The sequence below is a fragment of the Podarcis cretensis genome (genome assembly GCF_951804945.1).
Source record: "Podarcis cretensis genome assembly, chromosome: 17".
Lineage (NCBI taxonomy): Eukaryota > Metazoa > Chordata > Lepidosauria > Squamata > Lacertidae > Podarcis > Podarcis cretensis.
In genome coordinates this window covers 31,444,409-31,468,883 of record NC_137187.1, presented here as the reverse complement: position 1 = coordinate 31,468,883, position 24,475 = coordinate 31,444,409, and the positions used below count along the sequence as shown (strand labels likewise).

Below are 24,475 nucleotides of genomic sequence, written 5' to 3'. Positions count from 1 at the left end.
TCATGAACCACCTTCAGCAGCAATAAGTCATCATTTTCTGTATGACTTCATCAGTTGAAATTTACTTTATTACGGTCACAGACCAGCATAAGCAGAGCATCTAAATAAATAGTATAACAGTAAGAGTCTAAGCAAATAATTATTAAATAATTGGGAGCAAGAACCAAATATAGCTTAAACCTTATACATAGAATACTTAATTAATTAATACTTAATTAATAAAGGATGAAAAAAAAAACTGATGAGAAAATTTTAAAAAGACCAGTTAAAACAACTATGTAGGGTGGGGCTTCAAAAGAGTGGATCTAACAATATGGGCCTTCAGTTTAGGACTGAGTTGTATCATAGACCATCCTTCGACGAATATCTATCATGGCAACGCAAAATCTGGTGACTGAATATGTAATTTCTGGGCTTTTGTCCTGTAGTAACAGGGAGATCTTGTGTTGTTTTGAATGCCCAGGGAACTTATATAAGATGGGTTGGATAAACCTGGTTCGAATGTCTGTGTAATACTGGAAATGAAGAAGGGCATGCTCTGTTGTTTCATGCTGCCCAGACAACGTCAAGAGATCTAGAGCAGGGGTCAGCAAACTTGCCAGGCTTCGGGCCAGTGTCTCCAGCGCCGATCGTGCGGCAGGCCAGAGGGCGGGGGAGCACGTGCCCATATGCGTGCGCACATGCTATTTCTGGCGCACTTCTGGGTCGGAGGAGCACCGGAAATAGCTTGTGCACATGTGCACGGACCTCCTCTGACCCAGATGTGCACCGGAAATAGTGCATGTGCACAAGCTATTTCCAGTGCTCTTCTGACCTGGAAGTGGGCAGCCGTGCAGCACAGCGCCGGTAAGAGCTGTGGGGGGGGGGGCGTGGGCCGGATAAACAAGTCCCTTATCCGGCCCATGGCCCTTAGTTTGTGGACCGTTGATCTAGAGTCTGGTAGCCCAACTGAAACGGGAAAGCCCCAGGGGCAGATTTAATACCCGTAGAGGCTATAAAAATAATTTAGACTTCATCAGTCTCTTACATCCTTGTGGAAGAATTTTGGTCCACTCTTTTTTTACAAGTTTGCTTCAGTCCATTGAGGTTTGCTAGCATTTGTTTATGCACAGCTCTCTTAAGATCCCTCCATCAGAGGATGTAAAACAAGTACCGTATTTTTTGCACCATAACACTCACTTTTTTCCTCCTAGAAAGTAAGGGGAAGTGTCTGTGCGTGTTATGGAGCGAATGCCTATGGGTGGCGGGGGGGGGGGGATCTGCTGCAGTCGTGAGCAGAGGATCCATGGTTCCCCTTCCTTCCCTCCTCCGTGGCTCACTTTGAAACAGCAAAGCGTGAGAAGAGCCATGTAAGCGGCTCCTCTCCTCTCCCGCTTTGCTCCTTTAAAGCAAGCAGGCTCTCTGTCCCTCTCTCCTCCCCACTCGCTAAATAGCAGCAAAGTTTTTCAGCTCACTAAGCCGGGGATGAGCAGGGAGGAGGGAGAAAAGCAGAGCCTGCTTGCTTTAAAGGAGAAAAGTGGGAGAGGAGCCTTTTCCCCTTATACTCCTCTTCTTCATTATTAGCAGCATCCTTCTCCACCCACCCCACGCATGCTTCTTCTCCCCTTAAACCCCTGTTCTGCATTATTAGCAGCATCCTTCTCCGCATACCCCACACGTGCTCCTTGTCCCTTGAGTGCTTTTCCTTCCCTCCCCACTTTAAACGTGGTTACAAAGCACGGATCCACATGGATCCTCAGGATTTTTGCACTGGGTCACCCCAAATTCACCATCAGATCACATAGCATGTCCATGGCTACATCTTGCACCAAAAAAATCACGCACCCACTGTTGCCTGGGGCCGCAGTGGTGCAAAAACGTGGTTACAAAGCATGGATCCTCAGGATTTTTGCATTGGGCTACTCCAAACTCACTGTCAGATCACATGTCTGTGGCCATAGCATGAACCACAAAAATCATACATCCACTGTTTCGTTTAGAATTTTTCCCCTCTTGTTTTCCTCCTCTAAAAACTACGTGCGTGTTATGGTCTGGTGCGTGTTATAGAGCGAAAAATACGGTATGTACAGATCACCCTGCTGGTTCAGTGGAGGATGCTGGTGAAATACTGGATCCTTGAGCCACTGATGGCTTGCTGGCAGGGTGGATAAATCAATGATTTTTAAAAAAAAAAAAATAAATCAGATTTTTAAAAATTTAAATGGGATTTAAAAAAATAATTAATTGATTATTTTGATTTAAATGGGATTTTTAAAATAAAATGCTTTTGGAAGGAAAAATATTTCTAAAGATAGTTTTCTATTTAAGTTACATTATAGTCCAAAGGCTATAATCAGGAAATAAGGATTTGTTTTAAGTTCTTCATGTGTGCTGAAACTCAGTCTAAGTTGGTTGTTTTTTTAAAAAAGTTTAACCACATCAGTTAACAAACATGGATACATATACTATAATGTTCAAATTGTTATTAAGGAAATGATTATTTTTCTTCTTCCAATAATGTACAGTGGAAAAGTTGTCCAAATATAAACAGTTAACTTATTAAGCCTCACAATAATTTCATAATTATCTGTCTATGTATTTCTAATAGTATAACCAAATCTGTAATTTTTGATATAACTGTAAAAACTACTCTGAAAATTTATTATTTATTAAAATAATATTATAAAATTTATTATTCCAAAAATCAAACCTTCATCTGGTTGTAAATATTAAGATTATACCAGCAGGAATGTTTTTTTAAAAAAAACAATTATTTAAATCAAGTCTTACTGACTAGTACTCCACCCCCATCGTTCTGCCCGGACGCTGAGGTCCAGCGCCGAGGGCCTTCTGGCGGTTCCTTCATTGCGAGAAGCAAAGCTACAGGGAACCAGGCAGAGGGCCTTCTCGGTCGTGGCGCCTGCCCTGTGGAATGCCCTCCCATCAGATGTCAAAGCGATAAATAACTACCTGACATTCAGAAGACATCTTAAGGCAGCCCTGTTCAGGGAAGTTTCTAATCTGTGATATTTTAGTGTATTTTTGGTTTTTATGGAAGCCGCCCAGAGTGGCTGGGGAAACCCAGCCAGATGGGCGGGGTACAAATAATAAATTAATATTATTATTATTATTATTAAATCGTTATTTAAATCGATTTGATTTAAATCAAATCCACCCTGCTTCCTGGCCCTGGGGCAACATTTAGACCAATCATACCTTGGATTATAAAGTTGTGATATACCCAAGCCTTTTGCCTGCATAGGCGGTCTCTGTGTTTTTCCCTTTGCCGTAAGCTTTGATTAAATCAAGAAACTTCTAATTAACCTTACTGGGCTAATATGCTGGCTTCAAACTTTGGTGTAATATCCTGGCTTGTTCCAAAGCTGATAACATTTTGCTAGTTTGGATGAAGTGGGAAAGTACGGTTAATTGGAAGCTTCCTGGTTTAATTGCAGCATGTACAATAGAGCTTTGTGTGTGACAAAATCACATGCATATTGTCTTAATAGTCTGAGATACGATTGTCTGAACAAGCTTATGGTGTGGCACATGTAATACTTAACCTCAAAAGTGAGATTTCCCTCCCTTTGTTTTTTTGTTGAAACAGAAAAACAACTTTAATTCAGTGTGTCTGATATAGTCATGATTCAATTTCAAGTGGGGTAGATTTTAACATATCTGTTTGCATTAACTTAAGATTTCCTTTAAAACAAAAAGTAGTAATTACTGTCATTTCTATTAAAAACAATTGAATTAAAATTTGGTTTAATTTAAATTTATTCACTCTCTGCAGCAGCCAGTGTAGTCCTCAAATATTTGGCACCTTTATATCCCACCTTTCTCCCATGATGGATCTCATAGCACTCTTGACTATACAGTTTTCTATCTATTATTTCAGGCAACTAATAATTACATTAAATGTGTACCCCACAACTGGGGAGACAAAGTTAACAGCTTTGAAAATCAGAATATTAATGAACCTGTATTTGAAGCTGCAGAGACGATGCATATGCTATCTTGGAAAATTATTTGGTTTTCTGATAAATGCAGCATAGCTAGTTCTAGGAAATTGCAATATCCCTGCAATAGAATGTCTGTAAGAAACAAGTTGCAACAAAAATTTGATAATCTTGAAAGAGCCACTGCTGTGTGGATAGATAGCAGCTTAAATAATTCTCCATGCTTGGGCACATCTTCTGAATTTAGATAGGATGTGTATTGGCACTTAATATTGAGCTATAAAAGCCACAGGTGCTGAGGTTTTCAGTCAGATCTGTACAGATAGACTTATTAACAAAAGCTAGTGGGTGTATGATTTGGTAAAATTATGGAGGGAATTTGAGAGTTTCACAGGCTGATATCTCATCAGTTACTCATACCCTGCTTTCTGCCACAATGCTCGTAATTAAAAACAAGTTATAAAAACAAATATTCCACCCTCAGATAAGTATATAAATAGGATCTGCAAATGTGTAAATCAGTTATATAATAAATGCAATACTTGGGAAGGTAACATTTGAATTCAGTTGGTGGAGTATGTTGCTTTTCTTCCAACATTCCATGCTTCATCACACAAATAATGAACCTTTCTTGTGATGCAGGTCTCTTCGTAATGTTATGTATTAAGGCTGTAATGCTGTTAATAAGATTTAATATAATTCCAAGCTGGAAAAATCATAGCTGTTAAAACATTTGATCCTTATACTTAAGGATGTGAAACACTTTGCAAGCCCAGTCGTAGTGACTGCCTTAAATATCTGTATCTCCCCTTTGTTCTACATGCTCTTCTATTTTAAATTTTCTTTTTTAAAAAGCTAAGCACAGTTCAGAATGGTGTACAATTAGGAAAATGACGAATCTATGTATTACTTGGTTATACATATTGTATAAACGGTGACCATTTTGCACAGGGGTTCCATTCTTGGCCCCTCTGCACATGTTGGCGGAATGTGCATAAGGATTCCATGCTCCGTTCTGCCCTCTTCCAAGTCTAAAAGGACCCATGCGTTGTGCATCAATGGGACACACCTAAAACGGTCGCCGCCTTTATGTGGTTTGAGACTTTATTCAGATCCTGGTAGTTTGAGCTGCTACAGAAAATGGACCGAAAATATTTCGGTATGCTTTCCTTAAAATCCAACAATGCAAATAAAGTGTATGCTCTTGAGTATGCTCTGCTTAAAGTATTTTAAAGTATTGCAATAAACACATTTTCCATGTAAAGCTTTGAATTGTTTGGAAATAGCCTTACAAGTAACTCACAACTTACGCACATTTAACTTGTGCGCATTCAGCTTAACACGCTTGGCAAATCTTTTTTAAAAAAAAAATGGAAAGGGGGTGGGTGTCCAGGAAAAAAAGACTTTGACAATCTCACCTGCCATTGAACCAAATGTATTCTGGCCATACTCAATTTTGGCTTTATGCGCCAGAACGAAACCCGCACATAAGTTGAGAGTCACCTTTATACCAAGGGTGGAATCTTACAGTCCCAAGGATAGCATCCCAGGGCCATAGGATAACTCAGATCTATATTTCTCACTGGGCTCCAGTGTGGGACAGTCAGAGTCTCCCTCTCGGATTCCACCCTTGTCCAATCAACATCACATCTCCAAGGGATGTGTGTTGGGGGCATTCTAGGAAGTTGATACAAAACCATTCCAGTACCCTGACACATCCCCAAAGAAGTTCAGGCATATTTCTGAGTGTGGTGCTAGAAGAAAACTTGTTGGTACTTAATCCATTAGGCGGTTCTTATGAAACTTCCTATTTGTTACATGCATAAGCCCATATGTTGTATAAGCCCGTCAGATATTCCTTTGTCCACCTTATGCTTCCTGGTAAAAAAACAAAAACAAAACTATGATGAGCCCCAGTGATGAATGCTTGTTATGAATAATCTACATTGTTCTTGACTTCCATGTCTTTAAACCGTCACAGGTAACCTAACTTTGCTTTAGTGCTATAGAATCATGGCTATAAATCTGGAGGAATTTGCATATCAACATGTGTGATTTTAATGGTTATTTTAAATATAGCCTCAATTATTGGGGTCCCACAGATTCTTCTCTCAGTATTGTAAGACATTTTAGAGGCTTTGGTTAAGCGGTGTGATGATGAGCTTAGGAAGGACAGGTTCCATAAATTTATAATGCAGGGGGAGATAAATGTTGTAGTTTCTGTGACATGAGCTAACCCCCAGTTTTCTTCATCTAGGGCTTGAGACAAAGCTTCAGGCAAGGATCTTGGGGACCTGACACTATGGAGACGGAAAGCGAGCAAAACTCAAACTCTGCTAGTGGCAGCTCAAGCTCTGGAGGAAGCACTCGCCCTCAGATCTCTCAGATGACTCTATATGAGCGGCAGGCAGTGCAGGTGGGGACCATCTTTGTTCTTGGGGAAAAACTGCCCTGGAAGGTTTCATCATCAGAGTAGCAGCACATCACTTTAAATTGCTGCTTAGCCAGTAGGTGCCCTGTTTATGAGCACAGGGGAAATTGCTCCAGAGCCTTAGCCAGTGCAGTGAACCTGTAGGAGACTAGCACTGAATTGGTTATGTTCCTCACATAAGAGGAGAAGCAGACAGCCTTCTCTTCAGGAAAGAAGAGGCCAGTCTTGAGAAGTGAATACCTCTCCTTATCTCAAGGGTGGTGAACCTCCAAATTACAGGCCTTATTATTTCTTCAATTTCTGTTTTGCTCTTCTTCCTGAAGATGCCCAGAGCAGGAAGCAGCAAAGCAGTTGTTAAGTTCAGCATGGCTCCCAGTTTAGTCTGCAGGGCGGTATCCCCCTAAGTACTCCCCACCATACTGATGTCAGGTTTGGGGCAGGTAAGTAGGTAGCTCCAAAGGAGCTATTGGGAGTTTCAAGTGAGGGTTTGCTTGATTGGTACTGATGGCAAGCCCTACTGGGATCAGCTGCACTAAGGAGTTCTCCATCAGGAATTCCCTAATGCCTTTGCGGGGGGGGGGGGTGTTGTGGTCAGTGCCTATCCGTGTGTCCCTTTGAAGGTGTACTTTCAGCATTGGTGATGCAATTGGAACTGGCAGTGTGCCTTCAAGAGGACTCGCTGCAAGCCCCACTTTGTCCATTTGCACCTGAAAATGGATATTTTCCCTCTCCAGATAGCTGCAGAGTTTGTATGTACAGTTTGAATCCAATCTGCCAGCAAATGTACTTCAGAGGGGCTCATTGTAACTGTCAATCAGCTGATCAGTCCCTTTGAAGTTGTCAAAGTTGGTCCCCAGGAGTGGGGTGGTAAGGATCAAATCCTTTGACCAATTCCAGTTCTCCGCTCCTGCCTTATCCAGTGGCCTAGGAAAATCAGTGTGAGGCCTCAAACATGCCCCATGCATTGCTAGGTCCTGCTTAATACCTAATAGATCTAAGGATTATTGTGTTCCTGGCCATTCTAATTAAGCTGGTGGAACCATTTTTAGCCTAATATTCTGCTATTCCACTAATAAATATGTGGTGGTCCAGATCTGCTGAAAGGGGGCTGTGATTCTATATGTTTTCACTTATTTTGTCCTGTGAGACCTTGGGCATGTTAGGATGTGTTCTGTTTTGTATTCTGAATTTTTATTTTTTTAATTTTTTTATTACAGGCGCTTCAAGCACTGCAGAGGCAGCCCAATGCAGCCCAGTATTTCCACCAGTTTATGCTCCAACAGCAGCTCAACAGTGCTCAGTTACACAGTCTGGCTGCAGTCCAGCAGGTGAGACAGACTGTTCAAAAGACAGGAGTTACCTAAAACAGGGAAGAGTGAAACACCTAGTTTGGAATAAACAAATGAGGTTTTGGATGGATAGGGCCCAAAGAGGGGATCTCAAAGGAAGGGAAAAGAACATTGTACTTTCACAGCAATGGACTTAGTGGACACTAATTGTTCTGCTCTGAAAAAAAAAATGCTTATTAACTCTTGCCTCTTTAAGAGCTTATTGGTACAGGTTTTCCAGTACAGGCAACTCCCCATTTGCGTGGGGATTACATTCTGGGTCATCCCATGTGTTGGCGGAGCGCATGTAAGCCTGCCCTGCCCACTTCTGGGGCCAAAAATGATGTGTGTGCATGTAGTCATGTGTGCCTTGGTCATGCACAGAATGGTCATTGCCTGTATACGATTTTACATGCATTTTGAACTTTTCTATCTACCAGCTAGTTCACTACAAGCTGTAGCACTCCAGCTTGGTTCTGGGACACAGTTGCAGTTAAAGACAAAACTTCGCTTTCACCCCTTACATTTGGTGGCATGGCTCTTGCTGGCAGAGATCCTGCAGGAAGGTGCAGTGTGGAAAGGGATGTTAAGTCTGTTCCCTGACAGGTTTTGAAACAACTTGACTTAGTGTTGTAGATGTGAGCCTGAGTAGGTGTTTCTTCTATGTCTGATAAATGCCTATTCTGACAGAGCAGGTGTAGCTGTCGGTTGTAGCTTGTGATGAAAATACTTCCCTTCTGCCCATGTAAAAGGTCTTGCCCAGCACCTGCCATTGTCCTAGCAATGGCTACATTGCTTTCAAAATGCTTTTATAGCAGAGTAAAGGTCTTGTCTTGCACATCACAAACTCTACTCCCAACTCCCTCACATCTAGAAATACCAACGATTTGCTCAAATCATCTAAATAAATGGTAGCTTCAGCCTACACTGGTTCTTAAACAGAATTAAGATATCTGGTTATTTGTCTGATTGAAGAGAGAGTATGTATTTATGATAGGTTAATTCCTCACTTCTTTTGCTCTTTGTTGGGGAGCATTGTGGAGGGGCAAGTTTAATTACATTGAAGGGTCGAGGTGGCTTACCATTAGCCCTGCAGCTGCCGTACAATTCCCATAAGCTCCAGGCAATATGAGCAATAACCAGAGATGATGGGAATTGTAGTCCAGCAACATATAGCGAGGAAAAGGTTAGCCACCCCTGGTATAGCGGCTGCATTTCAACTAAACTAGAGAAATAAACACGAGGCAGATGTTAATGACCATTTTGTTGTGTTTTACCTTTTGAGGACCAGAAAACATGGGAATAATGGGGCCCTTGGCTAAATCTTGGTTTTGGAAGAATATATAATGTTTCTTACAGGCTACAATTGCAGCGAGCCGACAAGCAAGCTCTCCAAACACAAGCACTTCTCAACAGACAGCTACTACACAGGCTTCGGTAAGCAGCTAACTTGCCCTCAAATGATTGGGCATCCGATGTCTGTTTTCTTGGAGAATTAGTTGGCTCTGGATGGGTAACTTCAATGTTGAGAGAATGTTTGCTAGTATTGGTGGAGGAGAGTACAGTGGTACCTCTGGTTGCAAACGGGAGCCATTCCGGAGGCCTGTTTGCAACCTTAAAAGAACACAACCTGTGTCTGCGCACACATGGGTCGTGATTCGCCGCTTCTGTGCATGCGCGTGATGTCATTTTGCACGTCTGCGCATACGTGAGTGGCGTAACCCGGAAGTAACCCTTTCCGGTACTTCTGGGTCGCCGCAGGACGCAACCTGAAAACGCGCAACCGGCAGCAAACGTAACATGAGGTATGACTGTAGATAGTATTGTCAGTCAGGGTGGGAAAAGAGAATGGGAGTTCCTTATTTGCAAGTGAGAAGACTGAGCAGCATCCCTAGAGGGGATATTCCTTCCTAATGATAACTGAATAAAAGGGGAACATTAGCATCTACAGAAGAGGGCTGTGTCAAGCACTTGTCGCCTGTTGATAATAAAACTGCATATGCTGCTTTTATTTAGTGCTTCTGGTGCAGAAATCATAATCGAATGGTCATTGTTTGCAAGTCCATTGTTATGTTCTTCCAGTTGCTGAAGTTCTGAGAATAATTTGAGCAAAGAGGTTTTGGAGAGCAGCTGCTGCACTCCCCTCCCCTCCCCTGCTCCTTTTCACATAGTCTGGTAGGGCTGCTGAAAAGAGTGGGTTGTGTTCCCCACACACTTTTCTTTCAGATAATTTCTGGGCTCTTAACAAGGTGAGTTTGGGAGGGGAGCACGAAAGTGGCTGGTGGGCCTTGTTCCAGTTGTATTGCTGGAGTTCAGCCACACTTTCTTTGAAATTGTTTCTAGCTTAGATTCTGTTAATATTACTTTTCATCTACCCCCTCCCTCCACACCAACTTTTCACTTTACAGATTAATTTGGCTACCACATCAGCTGCACAGTTAATCAGCCGTTCGCAGAGTGTGAGTTCACCTAGTGCCACCACCTTGACACAATCGGTGCTCCTTGGTAACACCACATCACCACCTCTTAACCAGTCACAAGCTCAGATGTACCTTCGGGTAAGAGTTGTACATGTGTTGCTTTCACCCATCATAAATACCTCGCAGCCCCCTGATGAATCTCCAGCTTTCATACAGTCTGCTATTTTGTGCTCAGACAAAAGTTAGCAATCTCTGTTCCCTTGAACAGTTGGTTGATTCTCAATTCAGCAGATGTACTACAGGGACAGAGGATATTTAGTGTCATTTGCAGTTTTATTTTCCATGAATCTTAAAGACCCCATGGCACTTGGTACGATTTTATGTAATGCATTACAAAACAGATCTCTTTTAAAGCAGCCTTGATAAAGTGCTCATCTGAAATACGACTCCATTTCATCCATTTTAAATACCCTGACTTTTAATGCTTTCTCTTCTGTTCTTTAAAGAGTTTCCGGAAAGCCATCTTCTTAATTAGGCTAAATGAGAAACACACTTCTTTGTACTCTTCCCTCCTCACATTTCCATCCTTGACTTTGGTTGCATATCTGTGAAATAGCAAACTCCTTTTGATCTGTTTGGCCTCAGATTATATTTAGTTATCTTGGTTACAGCTTTTCAGTATGGGAAAAGTTTTGCAGTTGATCTAAGCTAGCAGGGGTCCCTCATTCCCTTCACTCCACGCTTAACATCTGCCACACAAACCTATAGGTAACCTATGCTGCTGGCCCAGTATGGAGAGATGGAGGTGGTTTGGCTTTTGGAAATAATAAACCTGCTTTCCACCGCCTGCAAAGTGGCCATGATGGAGGAAAATGCTGAGACAGAATGGCTGTCTTATCGGAGACCCTAGGCCCCATGCACCGTGATAACCTATTTGCTTGTGGTTCGCTTTCTTTCCTCCTTTTTCTCCCTCCTGCTGTTCCCATCTCCACACCACCTAACCCTCCCTCAACAGCCGCAGCTGGGGAACCTGTTGCAGGTGAACCGGACCTTGGGCCGCAATGTACCTCTTACCTCCCAGCTCATCCTGATGCCTAACGGGGCCGTGGCTGCTGTTCAGCAGGAGGCACCACCCACTCATTCTCCTGGGGTCCACACAGACACAGACCAGGTCAGTGACACCCTCTTCTGGGGTTCCCATGACCAGCCTGGCCTGCCCCAGTCTCGGGTGTGTCCCTCTGGCTCAAACATCCCATGAGAAGAACATCCCCATTCCACTCAGTCCCTGCACACTTCAGCCAGTGGCCTTCCGGTTCTCAAAACCTGGGTTCATGCTTGCAGATGACTGAAGCTAGCTAGTCAGCTGCACTTTTTGCATTGATTGGTTATCCCCCCATTGATTGGTTATGCCCTTGTATTCTCGTCCTGATGCGAAGAACATGTGCTGTTTGCCGCTTGACAAGTACTCCAGATTTAACAATCAGACTTGATGGGGCTCCAGAAACCTGAGGTGTCTGTTTCTGCATGATGAGGGTTTTTCCAGGTAAAGTGGGGGGAAGGGGAGGCCAACGACTAATTTGACAAGACAGGAGAAATGACCTCTGTGGACCTTCAGTGTTGCTTAGGCTTTGACTGTGGCTTGCCGCCTGTTACATATCTTGCCTTCTTCTCCTCCTCCTCCTTCCTCCCCAGCATTTCTTAGAGCCTTTAAAGACATTTCGCAACTAACTTCTCTGCATCTATTTTCTATCTCAATTAGTGGTTTTTAGGTAAAAGTAATCTTTTATCCCAAAACTGCATTAGGAGAAAGTGTATCCAAACACAGGCAATAATATATGTTAGGCCCTAGTGTGCACCAAGCTGTGCACCAAGGGGTTGCAGAGAGAAAAGGTTCAGTTTCTTTTCTGTTAATTTTTATTTATTTATTTGAAAATGTGTATTTAAATCTAGATTTTCAAGATAGCTTACAAAAGAGAACCATAAAACAAATATACAAGGTTCAGTTTGAGGGAGCAGCCTTTCAACACAATGAGGGTGACTGCACAGGGTTGAGTTAAATGGATTGTCTTTAAGCTCCTTACAGAAAGTGCCATGAGATCTTTAATTTTACTGAAAATGAGGAAGAAACGAGCTGCGATTTTAAAGGATTGATCCCTTTAAAATAATAAAAAGCTTGATTCCTCACTCCCTGTAGTACCTTGTGACACTTATTTTTGGGTACAAGACAAAGGGTGCAGCACCAAAATAAAAGTGAAAAGAGCTTCCTAACAGCTGTTCAGCATGGTCAGTTTTTACTGCTGGTTAAGCCAGAGTAGATACCAGGGGTCCCTGCCTCTTGTAACCTGAAGCTAATGAGTCATTTATTTCTCTCTCTCCCTCTTTTTCTTTTTCTATCTCTCTCTCTGCATTTTTTCCCAGGTGCAGAATTTGGCTGTCAGAAGTCAGCAGACCTCAGCAGCTAATGCACAGCTCCAGGCTTCTGCTCCAAAGGCTGTTTTATCTGGGAATTCCCAGTCTTCAGTACTACCCCAGGCCACCCATGCTGGCCAGACCTTGACAGTGACTCAAGCCGCTTCTGGCAATGTAGGCCAGTCACTTAATCTCAGTCAAGGGGCAGCGGGAAGCAATGGCATCTCTGGGGTTGTGGCATCTTCAGTGGGGAGCCACACTACTTCCGGGCTAAGCCAAGCAGCCTCATCCGGCCCAGGGGGCAGCTGCCAGAGGAAGGGTACTGGTGTAGTTCAGCCTTTACCGGTGGCTTCTGCTGCCCAGGCAGTGACTGTGAGCCAGGGAAGTCAGACGGAAGGAGAAAATGCAGCAGCAAAGAAGGCTGAAGCAGATGGTAATGGTCAACAGACTGTAGGCATGAACTTGACCAGGACAGCGACACCAGCCCCAAGCCAGACCTTGATCAGTTCTGGTAGGTGACAGTTCATGCTTTCCTTACTGGTGACCCTTCCAGTGACTTGACTGATACCTTCATCCATGTACCCCTTAACCAGGCTCACCATCTTCACAATTGTACAGCCCCTTGCTGGATGGCTCAGGGCAGATTGGCTGCAATCTATTTTAGCCCATTGCTTGCTTCTTGTTGGGCAGTTGGCTTGGAGTCGATGTGCCCTGGAGAGTGTACTCTCACTCACTTCCTTCATTTTGCGCTGATGGCTTATTACTGAGATGTGAAGCATATAAAGCTGCCTTCTGCTTGTCCTTCTAGTCTGTATTGGTGGGGACGCCAGCCCTTTTGGGCTTCTGGGCATATTTCCAGAGAAACTGTCATGGGCACCACACATGCCTCACAACGGTGTGCCTCCTCCCAAACCCCTAGGCACCAGTTGGCTTTGAAAAAAAGTTTTGTTTTGTTTTCTTCTTTCCCCATCAAATCCAGTTGCAGAAGGAGAGGAGTGAGTGTCAATGAAGACCTCTTTGGCTGCCTGCAGGTGCCACTTTTGTGATGCATGCAGTAGCTCTGCAAGGTCTTGGGCAGAGGTCCTGTTCAGCTCTACTACATTAGTTTCTTTTCTGGAAATGCCAGAGTTTGGGCCAGGGACTGCACTCTGCCACTAAGCAACCATACCTCCCCACTCTTAAGTGTATTCAACTGCTTTTGCTCGCCTCCTACCCTTGTGGCCTGGCCTTGCCCAAGATTGCAGTTTTCTTGGGGTTGGTCTCTTTTGCCTAAATTGCTTTATAAAGCGGTGTGCACCCTGATGGTGTGTCATAATACTGTGGGTTTTTTTACAGCCACATATACCCAAATCCAGCCTCACTCGCTGATCCAGCAGCAACAACAGATCCACCTCCAGAAGCAAGTGGTGATCCAGCAGCAAATTGCCATCCATCACCAGCAGCAGTTCCAGCACCGCCAGTCCCAGCTCTTGCACACTGCCACACACCTCCAGCTGGCGCAGCAGCAGCAGCAAGCTCCACCCCTGGCCCAGCAGCAGCAGGGGCCAGCGCAGGCTCAGCAGCAGGCCCCGCCCCTCCAGAGCCAACAGCAAGCCCAGACCCTTGTCGTCCAGCCCATGCTGCAGTCACAACCTCAGCCGGTGCAGCTCCAGCAGGAGAACCTCTGCCAGGCAGCTACTAAGACGCCTGTCCCCATTCAGTCGAAGCCGCCCATAGCCCCTCTCAAGTCTCCGCAGCTCGGGGCCGCCAAAATGTCAGCATCCCAGCAGCCCCCGCCTCATATCCCAGTGCAGGTTGTTGGCAGCCGCCAGCAAGGTTCAGCCCAGGCTCAGGCTCTGGGTCTTCCGCAGATGAACACAGCAGTGCAGGCCCCCCGGGGCCTGCCAGCCGTTGTCCAGCCGGTGTCCCAGGCCCACACGGCATCCTCATTGTCCCAGACCTCTTCTGCCTCCTTTTCTACTTGTTCTCCTCCTCCTCTACAAGAAGCTCCTCCACTGCTCACTTCGGGGGTCAACGTGGCCCAGGTCCAGGGCACGACCCAGGTGAAGAATACGGTTTCCTCTCCCGTCATGGCTCAGGCACAAACATCTGCCTACTACGTGCAGCCTGTCCAGTTACCTGTAAGTTACCTCACAAGTACAGTAGGAATGTTGGAAGGGGGCAAAATCCGCACTTGCTCACACATGTGGCTTTGGGAGATTACATAGCCTAGCTATCCAGTAACTGAGAGTCATTCCCTTTACCATGTACAATCAGGCCTGCAAAGCATATGGTCCATCTGCCATGTTTGTCGGTGATCTGCTTGCTTGCTGTTTTACAGTCCTCTTGTATTTGGTGACCTAGGCAAGCAGCTAAACAGGATGGTTATTTAGCTTTTTGTGTGCTGTTTTATGTGACTGGTGGACTGCATTTGTATGTTGCCTGTTTCACAGACTCCCTAGTAGCCTTGGTTACCAGGAATGGACTGTAGACTGTGGTGTCCAGGTAGCATTTCCCAATCTTTTTTTACAAGACAGTGGGTGAGCTGTGAAATGCTGTCATCTGGATAGGGATCTTTCAAAGGTGGTAAAGCAATTGGGAGGGTTTTCTCATGGCACTTCTTGGGAGATCATAATTTGCAGCTCACCCAGTGGTTCCATCTATTATCAGGCCTTTCCCCCCAATCCACAAAGTTACTGCACTCGAACAACATTGCAGCTCTTGTTTAATTTAATGAAGGCATCGTAGGAAAATTTCCTGGTAGATCATACCCACTGTGGTGCAGTTCCATTTCATATTTTCTGCCTTCAGTCACTTGAATTCTCAAAACTATTACCATGCTGTTCCAGCATGGACCTTCAGGAATGGCTTTTGGGGGTGGGGGTGCAAGGAAATGCAGTGTGAAGAAGAAGCAGATTCCTGTGGTGTGATTTCCACTTGCATCTCTTTGCATACAGCCTATGGAGGTTAGCAGCATTTCGCTGCCTATTTAGTGTCTGGGATAGAATTATTTCCTTCCTTCTCTTGGATCTGCATGTCCCTTCCCATCTTCCCATACAGAGCAAACCACAGACTTCGGCAGTCAAGCGCAAAGCAGAATCTGAAGAGGAGAGGGATGACTCCAGTGCACCACCTTCTCTCCTGCCTGCTAAGTCGTCTCCTGTGGCAGAGAGTCCCAAAGCCACAGAAGATAAGGGGGGCCTTGGAAGTGAAGGGAACAAGGGTAAGTTCTGCCTGCTCCCTGAAGAGTAGATAAGTGGTTAGGCCTGGTGGCAGATTGAGGGTGGAATGTATAAATGGACTAGAATGCCCCTGTGCACAGAGCGGAATCGTGGTGATGGAGTATAACTTGAAAACACACACATAAACCACAGGTGAAGCTTCTGAATCTTGGGGGAAATGATTTGGATCAGGACTTGTTTTATGGCTTAACTTTCTTCCTTACACGGCTCACAAATGCAGTCCTGTGAATGCCTTTGGTCAACATGTGATCATCTTGTGTGTTTGGCATCCATGACTTGAAGTTGACAATGAGCAGGAGCTGTCCTGCCATAGTGGACATCTGCAGCTTTCTCTGCCCAGCTCTGCATGCCCTACGCAAGCCATACTGATACAGTAACGTTTGCAGTCCACAAATGTCGCAAACCAAACCAATTCCGCCTATTTTTTTTATGTATGCAAATACATAATTTGCAAATACATTATTTGCATAGTTGCATACAGAATTCAGATGGGTCTAATTTGTTAATGCTGCTTCTGTTATTTCAGAGAAATCTGAGTCCCTCCCCAGTGCCTCCCCCAATGCACCTCCAAGTGACTCCAGCTCTGTCACTCCTACAGCTGCTCCTATGCCTACCTTAGCCATGTTGTCACGCCAGACGGGAGATTCCAAACCTCCGCAAGCCATTGTCAAGCCTCAGATTCTTACGCACATCATAGAGGGCTTTGTCATTCAGGAAGGGGCAGAGCCTTTTCCGGTAAGAGGGTTCAGCCTGGGGTATCTAGGGCAGGGACTGCTCTCTGCTTCTTTCTCTCTTTGTACTGCCAGCATGATCTGTTTGCTAACTTGGCTTATGTTAGCTAAAGCCAGGAAAGAAATTCTAGTAGTCCTGTAGTTGAAGCATGCTTAGCATCAGACAACGAAACTCTTGCACAAAGTTGCTTTCTGACTCGGGTTTCCCCCTTCGACTGTCTTGAATGCAGGTGAGCTGCTCTCAGCTCCTAAAAGAATTTGAAAAGCCCCTTCAGGGAGGAGTTCCCTCTAGGCAAACCGATAACCAGCCTAGCAACTCCCCAGGAGGGGAAAGCGTTGCTGCAGGTGAGTCCCCTCTAGGGACTGTAGTCGATGAGAAGGAGTAGGGTGGGGTAAGGGTCTTTCAAGTTCTACGTTCACATTTTCCACCTTTGTCAAACACGTAGGTTACTGAGAGCCAAGCCAAATGCTTAGCTTTAATTACTCTTTCCTGAAAGGGTGCCCAGGGGAAAGGAGAAGGAGTGGAGGTGCTGTATTGGATCACATGGTTTATACTGAAGCGCTACCCATTTTATCTGTGGAATAAGGAAGAGCACCACTTCACACTCTCAAAATAAGCATAGGTGAACAAGGGATGTGCTTTTGTTACACATAGCTTTGCAGATCTAATGGCTAATGGGGTTTCCAGTTCTTTCTCTCTGGGGAGTCTCCCATACTTGGCTTTCAACAGAGAGTATAGCTTGCTATCAAACAGACAATCTTAAGCTTGCATTCTGATGTTGCTGGTTAATGAAGCTAGTTGTTTTACTATTAAGTGTCTGCTTCTCCTGCTTCCTCAGAGCAAGACAAGAAAGGGAATCTGCTGAAATGCGAGTTCTGCGGAAAATACGGCCCAGCCAATCAATTTCGTGGTTCCAAAAGGTTCTGTTCTGTAACGTGTGCCAAGAGGTAATGGCGCTTGGAAACTCCTCCTTGAGACTTGATAATGATGGAGACAGGTGTGTTTCCTTGGGGATACCATTCCACAGATGGGAGCCACCCCTGCAAAGTCATTTTATTGTGGTCAGTGGCCAGTATCAGGATAAAATCACTGAAAAGGCTTGTTGTCATGTGGTTACCCTCTGCACCTCCTTTGAGTGAGCACTTGTAGAAGGGACCCCAATGCACTGCAGAGCCTGGGCTGGTCGAGGCACTTGTTGAGCTACTCTGGTCTTGAAGCTTTATAGGTCAAAACCACCACTTTGAATAGAGACTGGAAACTAATCAGTAGCCACTGCAGTTGGGCCAGAACCGATGTAATATTTTCAGATCTTCTGGTCCCGGTCTCACCACCGAATTCTACACCAGAAGTATTTTACAAAACATCTTCAGAACCAGCTGCGTTTGCAAAGCATTGAAGTATCCTAAACTACAGGCTTCCATAGCATAAACAACTGAAGGTTATCCCTGTCCAGATAGGGTTACAGTTGAGCCACCAGCCAAAGTTAATGGAAGGCACTTTGTGCCACCAAGGCCACCATAAAAAGGTAAAGGTAAAGGTACCCCTGCCCGTACGGGCCAGTCGTGTCCGACTCTAGGGTTGTGTGCCCATCTCACTTAAGAGGCCGGGGGGCCAGCGCTGTCCGGAGACACTTCCGGGTCACGTGGCCAGCGTGACAAAGCTGCTCTGGTGAGCCGGCACCAGCACAGCACACGGAAACGCCGTTTACCTTCCCGCTATAAAGCGGTACCTATTTATCTACTTGCACTTGAGGGTGCTTTCGAACTGCTAGGTGGGCAGGAGCTGGGACCAAAAGACGGGAGCTCACCCCGCCGCGGGGATTCGAACCGCCGACCATGCGATTGGCAAGCCCTAGGTGCTGAGGTTTTACCCACAGTGCCACCCGCGTCCCTAAGGCCACCATATATTGCTCTTAATTCTTCTCCTCTGTTAGAAGGAAGTCTTCATCTCCTAGGATCACTCCACTAATTGGACAGGAGGGACATTATACAAAAGTAGTCATGTGGTTCCTTGCCTCTCCCAGCCCCCTGGGGACTTATCCCATTAGTGGATGGATGCCTCCTTCTACCTGCTCAAGAGAAAGTACTTTTTCAATAAGAAAGGTAAAGGGACCCCTGACCATTAGGTCCAGTCGTGGCCGACTCTGGAGTTACGGTGCTCATCTCGCTTTATTGGCCGAGGGAGCCGGCGTACAGCTTCCGGGTCATGTGGCCAGCATGACTAAGCCGCTTCTGGTGAACTAGAGCAGCACACGGAAACACCGTTTACCTTCCCGCTGGAGCGGTACCTATTTATCTACTTGCACTTTGACGTGATTTCAAACTGCTAGGTTGGCAGGAGCAGCGACCAAGCAACGGGAGCTCACCCCGTCGTGGAGATTCTAACCGCCAACCTTCTGATCAGCAAGTCCTAGGCTCTGCGGTTTAACCCACAGCGCCACCCGCATCCCTTTCAATAAGTACCCTTTCTGAATAGCACCTAGAATGTTTCAGGCACCTTTATAATGAATTATTTCCCTGGAAAGCAAGTCTGAAAGTTGAGGTTAAACCTGTACAGACAGTGTTACCCTGGGTATTAGGGTTGCCTTTCCCATTGGATTCCTCAAGCCCAGATTTAGAGGGTAATAATTTAGAGGCTGTATGTTGCTTCTACCTCCTGATGGAAAGATCTCAATAAGCCTGGTTAAATGGCTTATGTAGAAACGACTCTTCATGTAGGGCTTGAGCACTCCCATACTCAAAACTGTTTTGCTGGAAAAGGACTAGCACGTTAGAATTTTCAGCTTGCAGAGGAATTCTCAAATGAGCCTTGCTTCATTTATTCTTCCTTCTTTCTTGTGCCAGGTACAATGTGGGCTGCAGTCACCAACTTCGGCTTCAAAGGAAAAAAATGAAGGAGCTCCAGGAAGCGAACTATGCCCGACGACGACGGGGGCCTCGGCGCAGCAGCTCAGAGATTGCCCGAGCCAAGATACAGGGCAAGCGTCACCGGGTAAGGGTATACTTCCATCCCTCATTCCTCCTTGCCTAGGACAGCAGAGTTTCACCTGCTCTGGTGCTGTGAGGGTTTATCTGGCAGGGACTGGGGGTCTTTTAAGTCTGTTGCTTAAAATATTTATACCCTGCCGTTCTTATATAAATAACAGCATACAGCACTGTAAAAACAAGAATAAAAGAAACATCAATTACAGTAAAGCCATCAATAAAATAGTTCAAAAGGAGATGAGGGCAATATTTGCTAAGGCCGTTGAAGTACTGGAATTGTACTTAAGACCCCACAGAACCTGGCTAAAGCCTAGGGGAAATAGGGAAATATTTCCAAAAGATAGAGATTAGATTCTTGCCTTCTTTGACGCTTTTGAGGCTCCTTTGAGAGAACAGTGGCCTAATCTTCGAGCCTCCAGAACTGGAGTAAAAACACACCTTTAACTTGCTGAAGGAATGTATGGTCCTCTATAAGCTCCTACACTAGATGCCCAAGTGGCTGTGCTTGTCTCTGGTGTGGTTATGTTTGTTGAATGGGGATTAATTATTAGGGAATGCATGACAGAAAGGAGCTACCGACCCACAAATTACACAAGACGTGTCTCCAGTCGTGTTGACCACAGACTCTCAACTCAAATAAGGGCTAGAAAATATTGCCTTTGCATCGTATGCCATCCTGACTGTTACACAGTTGTCTGTCAGTGGCGTAAGTTCCAATATTAAAGCCAAGCGAAATCTTCTATTTAAAAACCCGAAACTGGAGACTTAAAACCCGGATTAAGTCTGGCCAGCTTTGCCTTATGGCACACTTGGGTTTATATGCACTCCACCATGAGAAAAATTCCCAAACAGGTGGAAACTCTAAGTTACTAGACTTTGGTGAAGAGAATCTTGTACTTCAGTGGAGAAGAGTGCACATTTGTTACTTAATTCATAATAAGTTAACTGCTGTTCTCTAATGCCACCACTAGAGGTCAGGTGGGATCTTCTGGATAAGCTCCTCTGATGCCCACTCTTTCTGCTTAGAGACTACTGATTTCTACCTTACACACATCCTTGGGTCAGAGATCAAGGCCAGGTGTTTTTGTTTCTATCCCTTAGTAAATGAGGAACACGAACACGTTTTTATGCTGGCCTATGGCCATAATAAAGATTCTTCTTCATGTTAGGAATCCTTTTTTTTCCTTCTAAGACATACCCTTTGAGGTGGATTGTACGCTTATAATGAATCCTTATTCCAGTAAAAGATCCAGGGAAGTTGCATAGCAACAACTATCTCCTTGCAAAACAAATGGGGTGGTCCCCTGCTTATATCTTTACACACCTTTCTCCTCTGTGCTTACTAGGAGGATGGCAATTTTCTGTGGACTCTTAAAATGGATTCTTACTGGACTTGGTCTCTGCTCCCTCAGTTCATACATGTTCTCAGCACTTCTTCTAGATAACTACTGAATAAGCAAGAAGAATCTACCTATTGGCAGGTGCCTGTCCTGCTCCTTCTTGTAAACTAAGATTGTGCTGTTCGTTCATGGGAATATGGGTAGGGGCTGTATAAGAATAAGTAGGTTGAGCTGATTTTAGAACAGTAGTCCAACCTGGAGAGGCTGGCCTGAGTTAACCCAGATTTGTGCTGTTCTGTCCCTTGTGTTTTGTTTCTAATCAATCATCTCTGAGAGTATCCAAACAATATGTCAAATCTGATTAAAGGTGTGATCTGACGTAAGAAAAAATTAATATCCTATGTCTGGTGTATGCTCAGACATAGGATATTGCATTTTCCGTACATCAGATGAGACCTTTAATCCCTGGTGATAATACTATCTGGATACTCTCAAAGATGTCTTATTAGAAACAAGACACAATGGACATGCCATCCTTATGAAAAAGGAGGGACAGAAGAGCACAGAAGAGCACAGAAGCCAGGTAAATGGTCAGTATTGCCAAATCTTGTTCAGTGTACCAGAGTATGTACATCTTCAATCTGTGAGATGAAGCTAACAGTTAACAGGTATTGAGCTCTAGAATATTTAGTAGCTTGGGCCCAGTATGTACTTGATGGCTTCTCCCCACGTTCATTACCATGATCAATTAAGAGTGTCCAGTCATGCAGTCACTGTTTCTCTGACAGTCTACTTGCAGTGCAACTGCTCCCAAGATACTTGCTAGGCAACAACTAAAGCAGTAAAGGGACTGTGTAGGAACCCAGGTCTTGTGCATCATCTTACATTTTTTCAATGACTACCCCCAACCTAAGGATTTCCCCCTCTTGTTTTATTTCTGGTGCTTGCATCTTTCAGGGCCAAGAAGACTCTAGTAGAGGATCTGATAACTCCAGTTATGATGAAGCATTGTCCCCAACATCTCCTGGACCCCTTTCAGTGAGGGCTAGTCATGGAGAGCGAGACCTTGCCAGCTCCAACATGTCTCAGCCTACCCCTGACCTCCATGGCATCAACCCGGTCTTCCTCTCCAGCAACCCCAGCCGCTGGAGTGTAGAGGAAGTGTATGAGTTCATTGCATCTCTGCAAGGTGAGTTTGACACCACCAGAAGAGGAGTGAGATTAGACGACAAGTTGCTTGGGTATAACTGAGGTTTCAGTCTGTGGAACGGTAATATACAGTCATACCTTGGATCCCGAACACCTTAGCTCCTGAATGATCAAAACTCTGAAGGGAGTGTTCCAGTTTTTGAACAATTTTCGGAAGCCAAATGTCCTGTGCGGCTTCCAATTGGCTACAGGAGCTTCCTGCAGCCAATCAGAAGCTGTGTTTTGGTTTCTGAACGTTTTGGAAGTGAAATGCACTTCCCAAACAGATTCCATTTGACTTCCAGGGTACCACTGTACTATGAACACCTTTCTGTGTTCTCCAGGAATTATGAAGGTCATGACGATAGATGACTTATCTGTATGTTAACAGCATAATCACTGAAAATGTGAGCTGTAGCCTAGGAAATTCCATTTCAGCCAGCTTTCCTTCAGCAAGCCTTTATTCTTTCGCTCACTCACCTCAGACCTGTTGTGAGAATTGTTGAGATTGCTAAGGGATTTGATACAAACATCCTGTTCTTCAAAATGACATCAACTGCTTGCCTCTTTGACATCTCACAAGGTGTTTTGGTTTTTTGCTTCTTGAATCCTATAGGCTGCCAGGAGATTGCGGAGGAGTTTCGGTCACAGGAGATTGACGGTCAGGCTTTGCTCCTACTGAAGGAAGAGCACCTCATGAGTGCCATGAATATCAAGCTGGGTCCTGCCCTCAAGATCTGTGCCAAGATCAACATCCTCAAAGAGACCTAGTAACACAAGAAGCCAGAGTTCTTCCCCTCGTCGCGCTGGGACCATTTCAAGCTCTCAACACTGAATGGAGGGAAACTGACCTCTCTTAAACCCAGTCTTGGTGCTACATGGAGGAAGTATATCTCCCCAGGAGGCCTTGAAACACCTCTTCAGGAGTATCTCATGATGCCTGAAAATTAGCCTCTGAATCGTTCTGGTGGCAATACAGCAAGGATGATGAGAGTTCTCTGGTGAGGCTTCTCAGAGGAAGGGCTGAGAAGGACCCTTCCTCTTCTCAGAATTAGAGTTGCTTTTGTTTTCTCATTTTCCTTCCCATGCGGTCTTTTCCCCTCCTACACAGATTCATTTTTCCAGGGAACCAGTTAGTGCTGAAGTTTGGGAATGGGTTCTTTTGATGAGGGGGAGGGAGGGGAAGTTGGAAGGCCCTTTAAGTGACGCCTTTCTCAGTTCATAGCGTCACGTGGAATTAAGTAGCAAACTGACCCCATACAGAACACTGGAAAGTGTTCTGGATCACTTAAGGATTGGAGCTTGTTCATGCCTAAATAGGACCCTTGCCAAGACAACATGAGCACTTCTATGATATCGAGGGATTTTTTTAAAGAAAAAACTTTAATTCTACATGTCTTGTGGAGTTGAAAGATGCCATTCAATATCCAAAGGAGAATCCAATTGTACCGAAGCACCATTTGTTTCTATCTTGCTTTTGAATTTTTTCTTTTACTAGTTTTGTATCTTGCCCTCCCCCTGAGAGCATATGGGACAAAGCTGCTTCTAGCAGGTTTGTATCTCCTGTCAGAAGCCTGTTTATTTTTGTTTATTATACAAATATTCTCTTCAGTAAAAAGAATGCTTCAAAAATTAAGTTGCCGGTCCTCTCGTGGCCTGATTTTTTTTCCCTCCCCGACTTTCCTGATACACACCAGTGCAAGTTTCACTTGGAGAGATGTATGGCAGGTTTAAATGAAGGCAAGCTTTGTTGCTGTTCATGTTAAATCATTCAAAAGTAGGGTACAGCTTTGCTTTTAGCTACAAAAGGGATTTGTTACAATTCATACAGAGCATGTTCAAAATCTTAGTTTTGATGTAAGCTGTATGTCTGTCTCAAAGTCTGTACCTTTCAAATTTTATGTTGTGTCTGAGAGTTTATACTAGGGCAGGTGTTTCCACTGTTCTGTGCTTGCATATTTCGGGCTTGTTCCAACCAGTGGTGATATCTAGTACTAATCATTACCCCTTTTGAAGTATGACTCTTCCAGTAATAGGTTTAGGGCAGTTTACAGTATCTGCTGGATGATAGCCATGGCTTTTGGTCAAGGATGTGTTTTTCCATTCCTTTTTCCAACAACTGTTTTTAACAGTTTTTTAAAGCAGTGTAATTTGAGGAGGGGGACATGTACTGAGCAGGGGAGCTATGGAGAAAGCTTTACTTGTACTTATAAAGCTAGGTGTGATACTTGTCACTGTAGCTTGCAGTTAAGGATACTGAAATTTGTTAACTGTGTTAACTTCAAATCTGAGATTGAAACTGTATGTCCTCTGCTACAGTTCTGGAACACTGAACAAGATTTAGCAATATTTCTTGGAGTATAGTAGTTTAAAACAATTAAACCTACCTTGCAATCATTTGTAGAGATTTCCATATATTTCTATAGTTTACTCATTTCTGTTGCAAACCTAAGTGTGCTTAATATCTTAGCATAAAGCTCAGCT

At 44.5% G+C, this 24,475-nt stretch overlaps 1 protein-coding gene across 5 annotated transcripts in view; it reads left to right on the top strand.

Moving 5' to 3' along the window:
• The window catches only part of PHC1 (polyhomeotic homolog 1), a 30,142-nt gene extending 5,754 nt beyond the window's left edge, over window positions 1-24,388 (top strand). Inside the window, exons 2-15 of one of the 5 annotated variants that reach the window (XM_079959212.1) lie at window positions 6,196-6,354; window positions 7,587-7,697; window positions 9,057-9,134; window positions 10,106-10,255; window positions 11,133-11,288; window positions 12,536-13,037; window positions 13,862-14,646; window positions 15,566-15,728; window positions 16,274-16,482; window positions 16,709-16,823; window positions 17,318-17,426; window positions 19,323-19,470; window positions 21,761-21,992; window positions 22,608-24,388. In XM_079959212.1, the coding sequence (XP_079815338.1) occupies window positions 6,241-6,354; window positions 7,587-7,697; window positions 9,057-9,134; window positions 10,106-10,255; window positions 11,133-11,288; window positions 12,536-13,037; window positions 13,862-14,646; window positions 15,566-15,728; window positions 16,274-16,482; window positions 16,709-16,823; window positions 17,318-17,426; window positions 19,323-19,470; window positions 21,761-21,992; window positions 22,608-22,762 (3,027 nt within the window). In that variant the 5' untranslated portion in view covers window positions 6,196-6,240 and the 3' untranslated portion in view covers window positions 22,763-24,388. Of the gene's footprint in view, window positions 1-6,195; window positions 6,355-7,586; window positions 7,698-9,056; window positions 9,135-10,105; window positions 10,256-11,132; window positions 11,289-12,535; window positions 13,038-13,861; window positions 14,647-15,565; window positions 15,729-16,273; window positions 16,483-16,708; window positions 16,824-17,317; window positions 17,427-19,322; window positions 19,471-21,760; window positions 21,993-22,607 lie in introns of those variants that run through there. The other 4 variants (XM_079959208.1, XM_079959209.1, XM_079959211.1 and 1 more) reach the window with 4 other exon arrangements.
• Window positions 24,389-24,475: the final 87 nt, after the last annotated feature.